At 40.7% G+C, this 14,000-nt stretch overlaps 2 protein-coding genes across 6 annotated transcripts in view; one reads left to right on the plus strand and one right to left on the minus strand.

Moving 5' to 3' along the window:
* The first annotated feature begins 703 nt into the window (after window positions 1-703).
* On the plus strand, window positions 704-7,590 carry larp7 (La ribonucleoprotein 7, transcriptional regulator). 3 transcript variants are annotated; one of them, XM_080883410.1, is made up of 13 exons: window positions 704-841; window positions 1,607-1,818; window positions 1,909-2,009; window positions 2,152-2,235; window positions 2,931-3,095; window positions 3,205-3,313; window positions 3,405-3,695; window positions 3,872-4,025; window positions 4,139-4,278; window positions 6,137-6,249; window positions 6,402-6,561; window positions 6,751-6,842; window positions 7,147-7,590. In XM_080883410.1, exons 2-13 carry the CDS (start codon window positions 1,620-1,622, stop codon window positions 7,222-7,224), a joined length of 1,686 nt encoding a protein of 561 aa, XP_080739536.1. In that variant the 5' UTR covers window positions 704-841; window positions 1,607-1,619; the 3' UTR covers window positions 7,225-7,590. The 3 variants fall into 3 exon arrangements, with proteins under 3 accessions (XP_080739536.1, XP_080739538.1, XP_080739537.1); XM_080883412.1 differs by having other exon boundaries at window positions 3,405-3,662; XM_080883411.1 differs by having other exon boundaries at window positions 717-844; window positions 1,605-1,818.
* Window positions 7,375-14,000, minus strand: part of LOC308397966 (uncharacterized protein) — a 71,851-nt gene continuing 65,225 nt past the window's right edge. For 2 of the 3 annotated variants that reach the window (XM_080884296.1, XM_080884297.1), the window contains exons 3-6: window positions 10,836-10,965; window positions 9,304-9,462; window positions 8,833-8,975; window positions 7,375-8,741 (exon numbers count right to left, since the gene is read on the minus strand). In XM_080884296.1, coding sequence (XP_080740422.1) covers window positions 7,945-8,741; window positions 8,833-8,975; window positions 9,304-9,462; window positions 10,836-10,965 — 1,229 coding nt within the window. In that variant the 3' untranslated portion in view covers window positions 7,375-7,944. Of the gene's footprint in view, window positions 8,742-8,832; window positions 8,976-9,303; window positions 9,463-10,835; window positions 11,217-14,000 lie in introns of those variants that run through there. The other variant, XM_080884298.1, reaches the window with a different exon arrangement.

The following is a 14,000-nucleotide window of genomic DNA, read 5'->3' on the forward strand; positions in this document are numbered from 1 at the left end:
GGGTCCAAACGCTTTTCTTTCCAAGCTCCTTAGACAACAATGACCTGGATGACTGAGGACCTTCACAGACAGTTGAAAAGTGGTTTTTGTGGTCCACATGGATAGGTGGGGAAAAAAAGAAAATTAGTGACTGGCCCGTACGGGGATCGAACCCGCGACCTTGGCGTTATTAGCACCACGCTCTAACCAACTGAGCTAACCGGCCAAGTTGTAAAAAGCGACGAAAAAGTACGTATAAAAATGATAGTCACTATGTATTGAAAACTTGTTTTTAGTGATAGACGACTTACTTTCACCTTACGGACTTTGACAGAAATAAACAGGGCTGAATACAAATTAAACTAAAAAAGTTTCGAAATTTGAAAATTTTGTGGTAGTGAAAATAAAAGAATAAACATGTTAATGTTGAAGAACAGATAGCATAACAAGCATTGCATCCATTATCAATATTATTCTATTTCTAAAAACCTTTTTACAAATTATTTATTGACATTTTAACATGTGTATAAAGTGATTATTATTATCGTTATTATGCTATTATTTTACTATCAAATACAATGAGTGATTAGGTAGACTGTGCTGTGTTTTTTATTATCTTACATTTAGATTCACTAGTTTGCAGAATAAAATGTGGATGTTACAACCTTCGTGTTTGTTGTTTTTTTACGGTGGAATTATTCACCGGAAGTTGTGTAAGTTGCGGCTCGCTCTTATGACGAATTTACCGTGCGACGTTACTTTGCGAAGCAGCGCCGTTTGCGTGAAGATATCACGCTAGCTGCTGGTTTGTTATTTTTCTGAACTTGGTGTTAGTCTGGACTGTTTTCGCATCTGGAGCACGGTGAGTTATGTGAATCTTTCGGTCTCCTGAACGTTGAGAAAAAAATCTGGCGGACTTTAAAAAATTTTGGCATGACGGAAGGGTTTTTTTAAAGTCACCACCCGCGAATTTCCAATTACTAACTTGGACGGCAGTGTTAGCTAACCACCAGTCTGGCAGCAAGGCGTTCCCTGTGCACTTAGTAAAGAGCTAAATTCAAAACTAACAGTTTATATGTACGTTTCTTACCAATAATTTTATCAATAAAATGATGGCATTATAAAAGGGGCGTGTTCGATATGGAGTGTGCAATCTGAAAATGGGTCAGAGTGGGCAAAACGTGCAAACAAACCCCACGAATTTAATATAAATATTACTACGAAGCAGGATTTGGAGTTAGCAGCATAATTTATGTCAGTTTGGGGGCAAAAGGGTGGTTTTGATTATTGAAACTCTCGTTTAAACTAGTTGGTACTCGCACATCACACCTATTAAGATCATATGGTTGATTATGTATCTCTATAGTTAAATTTAATGGCATGGCGTTTTGTAACTTGCTGCTGTTGTTCTTGTGAGACGCCAGACCTGTCTAAATTTTGGATTAAACCTTTCACAGCAGCATTGGCCCTGAACAGGCACAAGGTAGATCAGAAAAACCTGAATGGACTTTTCCAACTCATAGCCTTCATCTTGGTATCTCTTAGCATGGCTGTTGTTTGATATATGTTGAACTTGCCTTTTAGTACAGGCTCTAATCTCATAACAACACAAGCGTCTTTGTTGCAGTCCTGCCCCCGAGATGATTAACTCAGAGAGGGGAGCTACCAATGCTGCGGCAGCAGAGCCCAGCGACAAGAAGGAGATGGAAAAGAAGAAGAGGTCCCGAGTCAAACAGCTGCTCAGTGAGGTGAAGAAACAAGTGGAATTCTGGTTTGGCGACGTCAACCTGAGCAAGGACCGCTTTCTGAAAAAGCTCATGGAGGAATCTGACCGTGGATGTAAGAAGCTATCAATACTTTATATGTTTCACTGACTCTTTTTGACTTGGGAACAGCCTTAAACTTGTTACCACACATTATTTCTTATAGATGTTGATATATCTGTGTTGGCAAGCTTCAATCGAATGAAGCAGCTGACAACTGACACAAAGCTCATTGCCAGGGCGCTAAAGAATTCATCTGTAGTTGAGGTACTGTAAAGTAAATTTTCATTTTGTTAATGCTTTATAACTTGCTATTTTACAGTATTTTCATAATATAGAATCATTTAAGTGTGTGTGTGTGTGTGTGTGTGTGTGTGTGTGTGTGTGTGTGTGTGTGTGTGTGTTTCAGCTCAACCTCGAGGGAACTAAAGTAAGGCGTCAGCTTCCAATTGGGGAACTACCGAATGATGTGGACAGTCGCACGGTTTACGTGGTAAAAAAAAGAAAAAGTCCTCTGGTGTCTGTTTGATATGTTTGCTTTTCACGTGAATTTTAATACTTTCCATTGTTTTAATTATCACCAATTAAAGAGAGCAGAAACGATTCTATACATTACACCTGAACGCAACATTTCTCTATGATAATAATGTGATGTAACGTCTATAATGTGATAATGTGGTCGCCTTAGGCACACGGCTGTGACTACGCCCCACCTGCCTGTCATTCACATTTTCTTTAACCCTGATTCCAAAAGAGTTGGGACGTTGTTTAAAATGTAAATAAAACCAGATTGACAGCAAAAGGTCTCATAAAAGTCAGGACAGGGTCATGTTTCCCAGAGGGTAGCATCCCCTCTTCTTTTAACGGTCTGTGAACATCTGGATACTGAGGAGACCAGCTGCAGTACTTTTGGTAGAGGGCTGAAGATCACAGGCATTCAAATAATGGTTTTCATCCTTTTCCTCTCACACACTGTCCCAACATTTTTGGAATCGGGGTTGTATATACAAGTTTCAGCCAAGCAAAAGAAAGTCTTTAAAAAGAGAGGATAAGGTGCTTGGTGCATCCACTCTTTGTTTCAGTCAGGACCAAGTATTAGAACAGCATCATCTTCTCCCTGTTGTTCGCCTGCTCTAAAATCTTCTTGGATCCCAAACTAATGATTCTTTCTTCTTCTCTTTTTCTAAGGAACTTTTGCCAAAGGATGTGACACACAGCTGGATAGAAAGAGTGTTCACAAAATGTGGAAATGTGGTTTATGTCAGCATCCCCAGATACAAGTCCTCCAGGGACTCCAAGGGTTTTGCCTTTGTCGAGTTTGAGAAAGAGGAGCAAGCACAGAAAGCTATAGAGGTGAGAACTCAGTGGGAATATTTCCACAGCTATGATGTCGTTGACGTTAACGTGGTGTTTGTTTTTGGCTGGTAGAAAAGATCATGGAAGAATTTGATCTTTCAAACAGATGCTGAACAATCCTCCTGAAGATGCTCCCAGGAAACCAGGGATTTTCCCCAAGACGTTGCACAGGAAGCCAATTTCTCTCTCAGCTGACAATCCAGCATCTCGGATAGGTGATTTTATTTGGCGCCGTTGCAATATTGAAGTAAAGGATAGCGCTGCAAAGTGTATTTATCCTGGCTTCTTTACATCCATGTGCTGCAGGTGAAGAAGAAGAGAAGAAGAAGCGAAAGAAGAAGAAAAGGAAAGAAGGTGCCACGGCACAGGCGCCCGCAGAGGAAGTCAAAGAGCAGGCGATGGAAGCGGAGGCGGCTGAGCAAAAGAAAGATTTTGACCCAGAGGCCACCGGCGCTCACAAGACACCAAGCAAACTGTCAGAGAAGAAAAGACGGCGGTCACATACGGCGGAGGGATCGGAGAGCGATGTACCATCGAAGATAAGAAAAACCAGCGAAAGTGAAGGTGGGGAGAGGGAGAAAGACGGAGCACGGAGTAGTAAGTCGTCTCTAAGCCACCAGTGTAAAAAAAAGAAAACTACAAAAAGATCTAAATGGGACAGCTGTTTGTCATTTTACCTCCTCATTGTTCCTCATTTTAAGGTCAAATTTAAGTCTTTTTACACCCAAACCACAAAGTTGGTTGTTGTGTTAACGCTGTCCTTCCCCTCATAGAGTCGCCCACTCACAGGGACGCACAGCAGGCTGTTGAGAAGGGCAAAGAAAACAGAGACGACTCAACAGTTAAAGCAAAAAGGAAGAGAAAAAAGAAGCACAAAGAGAAACTGAAAATTGGGGAAGAAGTGATTCCACTCCGGGTGCTTTCAAAGTACGAACCTGCATCCCTTGTTCTAACGAGTTAATACAATTGTAAAAGGTTTTATAACTAGCAAACTGAACCCACTCTGTCGGCCGTGTTATTCCTTCTTTTTCCACATCAAGGAAAGACTGGCTTGGATTAAAGCAGGAGTACCTGACCTTGCAGAAAAGCAGTATGTCAGCCCTGAAGAAGTGCATGACTAAAATAAATGACAAGGAGCACAAGATGATGGAGACAGATGGTGACCCTCGGGATGCAAATGGTGAGTTCTCTTCCAAACCTCACTCATAGGCCTCTAACTTTAAAATGTTTCCCCCATCCTCCTTTATAATTCCCACATATCTCTTTTTCTGTATCCACAGGTAAGTTGAGAAAGCACCACAATGATAATGAGAATCCCATAAACTTTCCAATGTTGCGTGTCTCATTAAACTTGGCATTAGCTGGGGTGGCATTTGCAGTAAGTGGGCAAGTGCTGAAATTTCCATGTGTTGAAAACAGAAGTGTATGATAAAACAGGAAACAACGATGCTGAACTGACAAAGATTTTGGCCTGGATTTTTGGGAAAGTGTTTTAAAATAATTTAAAGAAAATTTTCACTCGACATTCGTCAACATCGCACCAGAAATCACACAGCTTTACTCTGACAAGGACAGATTGCACTGTTCAGCTGCTCATTAACACAATTATCCAATCAGCCAATCACATGGCAGTAACTCAGTGCATGCATTCATGCAAACATGACCGTGTTGAAGTTCAAACTGAGCATCACGATAATGAGGAAGAAAGGTGATTTGAGTGAGTTTGAATGTGGCGTGGTTGTTGGTGTCATAGGGCGGGTCTTAGTTTTCAAGAAACGGTTCATCTGCTGGGAGTTTCCCACACAGCTATTTCGAGGGTTTACACAGGATGGTGTAAAGAAAGGAAAAGGAAAGGAAAAAAAATCCAGTGAACGGCGGGGATACTCAGGAGAGAGAGGCCAGACTTCAAGTTTGCTGGAAGTAGGGACGTTCCTGGTGACTAATTTCTTAGTCGACTAAACGAGGAAAAAAGAAATGAGACTAACAGTCTAGTTTAAAACAAAGAAACACTCAGATATCAAGTGAAATTTTAGGACCTTCTAATGGATAATAGCAAAAAAGTGTCCAAACAAAGGCATTTGAAGCCTTTAATCACAACAATGAATTCTATTATGGATACTGTGTTCTATTCTAACAGGATAATGAAAAAGAAAAAAAACCTGATTTTAAATGTATGAAAATGTGTTACTTACAAAATATATTCAAGTATTATTAAAATATGCCAAATTAACAGCTGAAAGATAACAAATTGTTCTGCAATTCATAACAATCATTTCAATAAAAGTTCAAATATAAAGCAATAACAAAATGATTTGATGACAACATCTCTATTAAGCAGAGAAGTCCAAACCTCCCTGTGCCCAGCCACCTCCTTCAGCTGATCTGGGGGAACACTGGGACAAGAGATGTAATCTCTCCAGTGTGTTGTGGGCCTCCTCCAGGTAGGACAGGCCCAGAATACCTCACCCAGGAGGCGCCCACCTCAACTGGCTCCTTTGGATGTGGAGGAGTAGTGGTTCACCTCTGAACATCTCTCAAGCTAATTTCTTTAGCTTGATAATATCATTCTGCATTTTTGCACAACATTGTTGGGGGCTGCAGCTCCACCTGGTGGCAGATGAGTGCATAACAGTTTGGACACAACAGCTTCCCGGGACTGGACATCAAATAAATGTTAAACATTAGATTAAAAGACTAGTCATAATAGAGATTAGTCACACTCACAATCTCTAGTAGGAAGGTGACAGTAACTCATCATAGCTGAGGTGTGCAGAAGAGCACCTCTGAATGCACCACACGTGGAGACTTTAAGTAGATGTTTTGAGGGCAGAATTGGGTCCAAACCAGTACTAGAAACATGTACCTAATATAGTGGCCAGTTTGTGTATATTAACAAGCTGCCAGAATCTGGGTGAAGCTTATTGAAATGTATATCTCATTTATCTTAGAACTATATACATTTACAGCTTTCAGTATGTTGGAATTCAGCACTAAAACCTATGAAATTCAACTGATTTGTGTTTTTGCCTTTTGTCTAGTTGATGAGAATAACAAAAGTGAAAAGGCAGCTAAGCAAGGACCTCAGTTTGTCAGTGGGGTCATCGTGAAGATTACAGACAACAAGCCGCTACCAGGGAGGAAAATAATCAAGGTACTTTCTTTTGTAGCTTTGCATGATTCAGAGTTCAAAGTAATCCTCCTTTGTTTTAACACATGGTGTGGTGCAGCCCCACAGTTCAGTTGTGTATCCACATTACACGATGATTCCCGTAACCCCGCTAAAGAATGACACTGTGTGTGTAGGACGCGCTGTGTAAAATTTCTCCAGTGGCCTATGTTGACATCTTGGAAGGAGACGCTGAGGGACACATCCGCTTTCACAGCCCAGAGGAAGCGAGAGCAGTTAGCGACGTCAGAGCAGAGCTGCAGAAAGAGCATAGCTGGAAGCTGGAGATCCTCACAGGTGTGAATTTTATTTCCTTATTTTCTCTGAAACCTTTTAAAAATTGTATTTTGTATGGATTTCATAACTGATGATGGAGAAAATGCTCTGTCGGGCCATCAGGCTTCTGTGTTTTTTAACCAAAGATTTGATAAAACTGTGAAAGGCGTCCTTTAATGAATTTCTCTGTTTCTTTCTTTATTTTTAAAGGTGACCATGAACAAAGGTACTGGCAGAAGATCCTCGTGGACCGCCAGGTCAAACTGAATCGTCCAAGGGAAAAGAAGCGGGGTACAGAAAAGGTGAGCTCTACCTTACAATGTGAAATACTCAAATCTGCATACATGCTGCAGTGTGCATCAGTGCATCTGTGATTATTTATTACATTATGTGTATAAACAACTTTAAACACGCACACAAAGCTGACTTTCTTTGTCAGTGTTGCAGCTAAATGCTGCACCTTCATGTTTTATACTCACAGGACAAAAAAAAAAGTCACTAATACCTGGAGTAATTTTATCACGTTAGCGCACCCATTCATACATACGCCTCCCTGTTGTCTATCTGCTATCTCATCTCATTTTTAATTTCCTGTCACATTTTCAGCTCATATCCAAAGCCGAAAAGATCATCATCGCCCGCGCCAAGGAGGCTAATAAGCACATCCACTTCGATGACGACTGACAGCTACTGAAATGAGTTTTTAACAGCCGAGCGAGGCTCTACTCTGTAAACTTAACATGATGTCATTTAAAGAGGACCGCTGATGTTGGTGTGTACCTGGAAGAAAGTGAACAGACCCTCATAAAGAAGATTAAAGGAATAGCCTTTAGCTTTGTTGTTGTTTGTTTTAGTTTAGTTTTTTTCTGGCACTGGAGCAGGTAATGTCATGTGGAATACAGACATTTTGGCACCATACTTTTAATTGATGGACTTTAAAAAGAGAAAAAGATTCTGTATAGATGTAAATATAATTGAGTTGGAAGTTCTCTCAGTTAAGACATTGCCTTGTGTTATTTTTTAATAAAATGTCATTTCATGATTACAGCATTTTGTGGTGTATTCACAATATAGTTTTGGAAAGTGCTCCTGAGGTTTGTATGAAACACATGGAGGTCATTTCAGCAGATTGGATTACTTCTTACTGAAACAGTGACTGATTTTAAAAAAGTGTACACTTATTATCTGGAGGAAGACCACATCTGTCTGTCTAAACCTGTTTCCCATTAAGTGCCTCTCACTTTCAAGATTACATAAGAGTGAAATTGAGACGCTTACAAGTATAAAAATAGCTGATGTTACACAATCTCCCCATTCATGGCTTTTTTTTTTCTTTTTTTATTGCTGTAGAAGTAGAAACTACCTGAGGTAATAATGTGGCGAGACCACACCTTATCAGCCACCTTAGTTTCTGTCAGAAACCATGCAGCTGATTATTTGGTTGCTATGGTCTATACAGCTGTCGCCATCAGGCGAAGTCCCTCCTCGGCCCAAATTTCTGTACCAGTACATCTTGGATTCTCCGTTCTCTGTGGAGCATTCGAAGCTAGAAAGCACTTCAGTGTCTGTAGGACTCTGTGGTTTCTGTGTGGCACCTCTGGAGGAATTACAGGCTGAGGCCTTGTGTATTTTGGGGTGTTGTCTCAAAGTCTTTGGGCTGGCTTTGCTGTCGTCAGGAGATTTAGGTTTGCCCACTGACATGGTGGTTCTCACAGTGGTGAAGCTTTGCGGCGAATGCCAGACTCTGTAGTCGTCCGTCACGGTACTCGCTGCATGGCGGTGGACGTCATTTATCTCAAGGGCTGGCAGGTTTTTCACCTGGCAGTGAATGCTGTGGTCTCCTGGTGAAGAGAAATCTTTGGTGTGGCCCTGAAACTTGGTTTCAAGGGAACAACTGTTGAACCTCTCAAAACAATCACTGCCTTTGTCAAGGTCTTGGTGTGTAGACCAAGCCTGCTTTGGCTTGAAGGCCAGTCTCGGCTCCAGCGGGAAGTCCTTGCTGCTTTGGTTAGAGTGCTTCAGTTTGAATGGTCTGGGGTTTGTTGGGTGGGGGATGTAATCCGATTTATAGGTGGTGGTGTTTGCAATGTGTTCTGGTTCCTTCGCCAGTGCAAGCATGTTGCCTAATCCATGCTTGACTGTCAAACCGCCTTTCAGGATGATTGGCTGGTGCTTGCTGCCCTCCCAATGTTTAAAATCATCTGAGTGGAAAAAACAAAGCGGATTTAACTCAGGATGCAAATTTTGCCATATTCCTTGATATCTCACAGTAATATTCTTGAAGTTGCTTACTTTGATAGGCGCTCTGGTAGTCAGTCCTGGATGGTGTCTGGTTTGCAGGACTGAGTGGGCCTTTGCATCGTCTGTAGTCTGGCTCTGGTGGCTGTGGGACCTTTGGTGGCTTTTTTATCCATTTTTGCTGAATGTAAAATGATCTGAAACACACGACATACGATGAGCAGACCAACACATTTTTACTTCATGAATGATAGAAAACGAGAAAGATGCCACACCAACAACTTGTTTTCCTATTACCATTAATCAGCTGATTTCAGAGCAAAGATTACACAGTAGTCTTTGTTTTTTTGTGCACTGAAATGTTGTCATGGCCAGTTCAGTCTTATTTAGCTGAGAAACCATCCATCAGTTGCTGTATGCACGTGGGCAGAGCGCCAGCCAGGTTTATCCCACTGTCCAAAATTGAAATATCTCTTTCCTCAGCTAACTAAAATCTAATGACATTATAAAGGGAAAAGAAAATACCTCAAAGAGGTAACCTCATGACTTGTCCCCTTCAGCGGATGGTAAGGGATCTTCTTTGTTGCTGTTGTCACGATTGCTACATAACAGGCGGGAGGAAGGAACCTCTCCTGGTACTCTGTGGTCATGGAGGTCTTTGTTTGGGGTTTCAGAGAGTGCTTCCTGGAAAGTTTATGGAGTGCATCATCACTTTAAAGGGGATCTATTTTTGCCTTTCATGCATTAGTTTCAAATAATGGTAACACAAAATAATCCTTGTGAGGCATCAGTTTAGGATGCTTGCTGCTCTAAACGCCCACTTTCATGCCCTTTTTTCTTTATTCTTGGCTCTGTAGTGTCAGTGACAAAAATAATCCTAATATAGCCATCACAGGCACATAACTCAGGCTGTGAGCACAGCACCTCCACCCACCTGCTGTTCAGACCTTCTGGTTACGGAGGCTGCCAATCAGAAAATGGCTTAAAGGGAGAGGGGCTGCAAAATGTTTTGAGTTTTTTTTTTTTTTTTTCACAGCCTGCATCAAGTAGAGGTGGGTAGATCAATCTTAATATCGATAGTATTGATACCAGTGTTGATATTGGTATTGGATCAATACTAATGTGACAGATCAGTACTTTTCTATCCTCTAAGTTCAGTATGCAGCAAAAATAGACCTTAAACATGCACTAAGAAAAATGTCTGAGCCTTTTTGTATTGGCTGCTACATCTATTTTACTTATAGCCTATAGCACATTTAAACAACAGAAATTAATCAAAAGTGATTTAGAGACAAACCCATTTACACCTCAAGTCTTTAAAAACAAACAAAAAACAAAAGCGGTTTCTAAATAGATGAAACACTGAAATGATAAGAATAACAATGATCTTTTAAGTAAAAATCAGTGATTTAGTAGTCATTAAAATGTGTTCAGATTTTGCAAATTTATGACTTTTAATGTTATAAATCACATAATCCAACATAATGTGCCTTTTTAAAAAATATCGGTAATGGTATAGGTAATACTTGCCCTGTATGTACTTTTGTATTGAATTGATACAAAAATCTGCGGTATGGCACAGCAATGATATCAAGGTTCAGATAATTAAAGATTTGTATTTAAATGTAGTTTAACTCAACTTTAATTTCAAAAAAGCAAAATAACGGGTTTTTTGGTGGTTTTTTTTTTTTTTTTTTTAGGGTTTCAGCGGTGGAGTTAGCACCGCCAGTCCAAATCCCTCATAGCATTTTTAACTGAAAAGAGTGTATCCTATAGCATAAAGTCTGCTCACACCTCTTTTGGTGACACACAACTAACTACAAATGCTTCGTGTCCGTGTATCTGCACGCCAGCACATTCCATTAAAATTCAGTGAAATTTGAAAAAACACACGCAGAAACAAGCTAGCTCTTTCCGCTTTCGCATAAAACTGCTGAGTTTCCAACGAAAGAAAATCTCTCTCTCTCTCTCTCTCTCTCTCTCTCTCTCTCTCTCTCTCTCTCTCACGCACACACACACACGCATACACACACGCGCACACACACAACTGAGCTCACTTTATCTGCGCAGCTGGCTGCTCGTTGGTCTGCTGTCTGGCAGTTTTCAGGTGCATTTCTGCACCCTGGCTGGTTCTCGGCATCCCGCAGCTCCGACTTGTGGCAGTCCCGCTCTGTGGTCGCTGCAGGCCTAAAACATATGAATAATTGACGGCGTGAACATGGGACGTGTGCTGAACGAGAGTGGCTCGCGGCTAAAAATAAACATCGGTGGATTCGTGTGTGATGCGGGCCGGTTGTCATGGCGAGGACGCAGGCTGTGAAGATGCGCGCGTGCAGCGAGACTCGAAACCTTTGCTCGAAGCGCTGTGTGCATGTCACCCGTGGATTTCTTTTTGCAACGTCACGCGGACTCCCATCTGTCACTTTGTAACTGCTTTGAGGGCATTTCTTTCTCCCCACTCCCTCCCACACCCTGCCCTAAAAAGCATAAAAGCATGTACACGTGCACCAACAACTACATATAAGTTGGAGTGGTCTGAAACAAACCGTGACCTCCCCGTGTGACCTATCCACAGAGTGTATGGTCCTGAGCACAAGTCTTAACAATTAGGTCTTGAATTCGTCAGATCTGGTGTAATGCTATGATCCCTCACTAGATGGCGCCCGCACATTAAAAAAAGACCCATGACTCACAATTTACTTCACTTCTTAGTCTTTCTTGACACCAAGAATCAAATAAATTAGTTCATCCGTAATAAAAATTCTAAATGGTAAATGGATTAGTGCTTATATGACACCTTTTCTGCTCTTTTACTCATAGCGCTTTTTAGAACATGACTCATTCATGTACCTTTTTCTAGTGCTTTCTATCTAACATTCGGACACTAGTGGATGCATCTGAGAGCAACCCAGGGTTCAATATCTTGCCCAAGGATACTTTGACATACAGACAACAGTAGCCAGAGATCAAAACATCAACCTTACAATTACATAAGTGACCTGCTCTTCTTTCTCCAGAGTCACAGGACCAAGTAAAACTACTTGTTTCAGTTTGGTGCTAGATACGATGAGCGCATAAACAAAAAGAATGAATATATATATATATATATATATATATATATATATATATATATATATATATATATATATATATATATATATATATATATATATATATATATATACACACCCATGAGACCAGCACTATTTTTCCAGTCTTCTGTTGTCCAATTTTGGTAAACTTGTGCAAATTGTAGCCTCTGTTTCTTCTCAAATATTATGGTTTTGAGTCCCATCTGGCTTGCTGACAGCAGCACCCATCTGCTTCATGTTTTGACACATTGTGCACTCAGAGATGCTCTTCCGCGTACCTTGGTTGTAACGATTGCTTATTTGAGTTTCTGTTGTCTTCTTGTCAGCTCAAAGCACATTCTGAAACACTCACCACCAACAATGGCACATTCAAAGTCACTAAAATTCAGCTGAACTTCAGCAGGTCATCTTAACCCTGTCTATGTGTCTACTTGTACTGAGTTGCTGCCATGTGACTGGCTGATTAGATATTGGTGAAGGAGCAGGTGAACATGTGTGCCCAGTGAAGCGGTCGGCGCTTCACTGGGTACACAGTGAAACTTCATTTACGCTGATGTTTAATTTGATGTTTGGCGTGGTCTAAAGATACACAGTAAAAAAAAAAAACACAATAAAAGATACAAGATAAAGATTAGAGAAAGGATTCATGTAAAACAAGTTCAGACAGAAGCTAACTTGTGTATGATAATTGAGCATAGAAACTGAAAGCAATGTTTTACATTCAGTCAGACTTGAGGAACTTGGCATGATCATCAATCACTGGGCTGGTGTTTGATATAACCAACCACTTTGCATAGAAGTTATGTAAAATGACTCTTTCCAAATAAGAGTCTCATAGTTCAAAAACTCCAGAGAAGACCACCCAACAGTTTCATATAAGGTGCAAAGATCTGTACTATAAACACCTCCAGTACTGAGCCTGGGAGTAGCATCAGAACAAAAAAAAAGACGATTTAATGAACTCACAGCATCAGAAGAGCCTTGTATTTATTTAATTGGACACTATCAGCCTAACAGGCTGGCTAACTTAATGAATTCCTGTGCAAAGTGCCTTTTAAGTCAATACACATTAGTCAGTAAATTGGATGAAATACAAGCTGCTGACAGACTGCCCATCTATAAAAATGGGCTCTATCCCTAATGCACAGGTGTCATTTCTCCCAGCTCTGGCTGATTAGACTTTCGCTCGGGATGAGATTGGGAATTGCACGAGGACACGGGACCTCATCTGCTGATTCTAAAGTGGCGATTTTGTGCTACAAAGCTAAGAGCAGAGTAGGGAGACTTAAGCAGTTGAGGAGGCTTCACCTGAATGAACATACTAAGCTTGACTGTAAGACCATGTGAGTATTTACCACGGACGAAAAAACTCCTGGATTTTGTGCTCGGATGAAGCGTTACATCATGCAACAAAACAGCAAATCCAGTTTTCCACTTTTGTTGTCACCTGATGATTTCAGAGTTTTCTAATTGGTTACTGACTCCACAAAAACAGTGAGAGCAATTAAAAAAAATAAAAATACAATCACTCTCCAAAAATGACGTGTTTTCTTTCTCTTGAGGCAGATTTTGACAATAACTTTTTGATCTAAAAGATACAGATCTCCAGTAGTTTTAGTTTCAGGTTACAAGCCAGAGATTCGAGTGCTGATTGTGCGGGGTCAAGCGCCACTTCAGAAAACAAACTACTGCAGAAAATCCTTGATTAGTGTTGGAACATAAATACAGAAAACCGTGTCAGATCTGCACCGATAACTCGGACATCTGCAGCTGTGCCTGTGGACTCTGCGCGTTTCCTTCATTCTGACTGACTTGGAGTGGAGCTGCATTAAAATGCAAGAGAGCTGTAAAGAAGAGCCTCGGAATAAGGAGTCAGGAGGATGGGGAGGTTTATGGATATTTGAAGTCTTCTGCCATTAAGGATTTCTGACTGCAAATGAGAAAAATAATTCTCTATTCAGTATTACTCAGAATTAATTTCGGCATCTTGAAACGTGTGAGGCATGTGGAGAAATAGATTTGATGTTCATGGGAGGAAATTGGTGCACTTATCCTCCACTGTGAGTGGCGTGCCTTTTATTTAATGTTGAGCTGTATATGTTCTCATGAACAAAATCAGGAAACATCATT

Source organism: Rhamphochromis sp. 'chilingali' (genome assembly GCF_963969265.1).
Source record: "Rhamphochromis sp. 'chilingali' genome assembly, chromosome: 1".
NCBI classification, from domain to species: Eukaryota; Metazoa; Chordata; class Actinopteri; order Cichliformes; family Cichlidae; genus Rhamphochromis; species Rhamphochromis sp. 'chilingali'.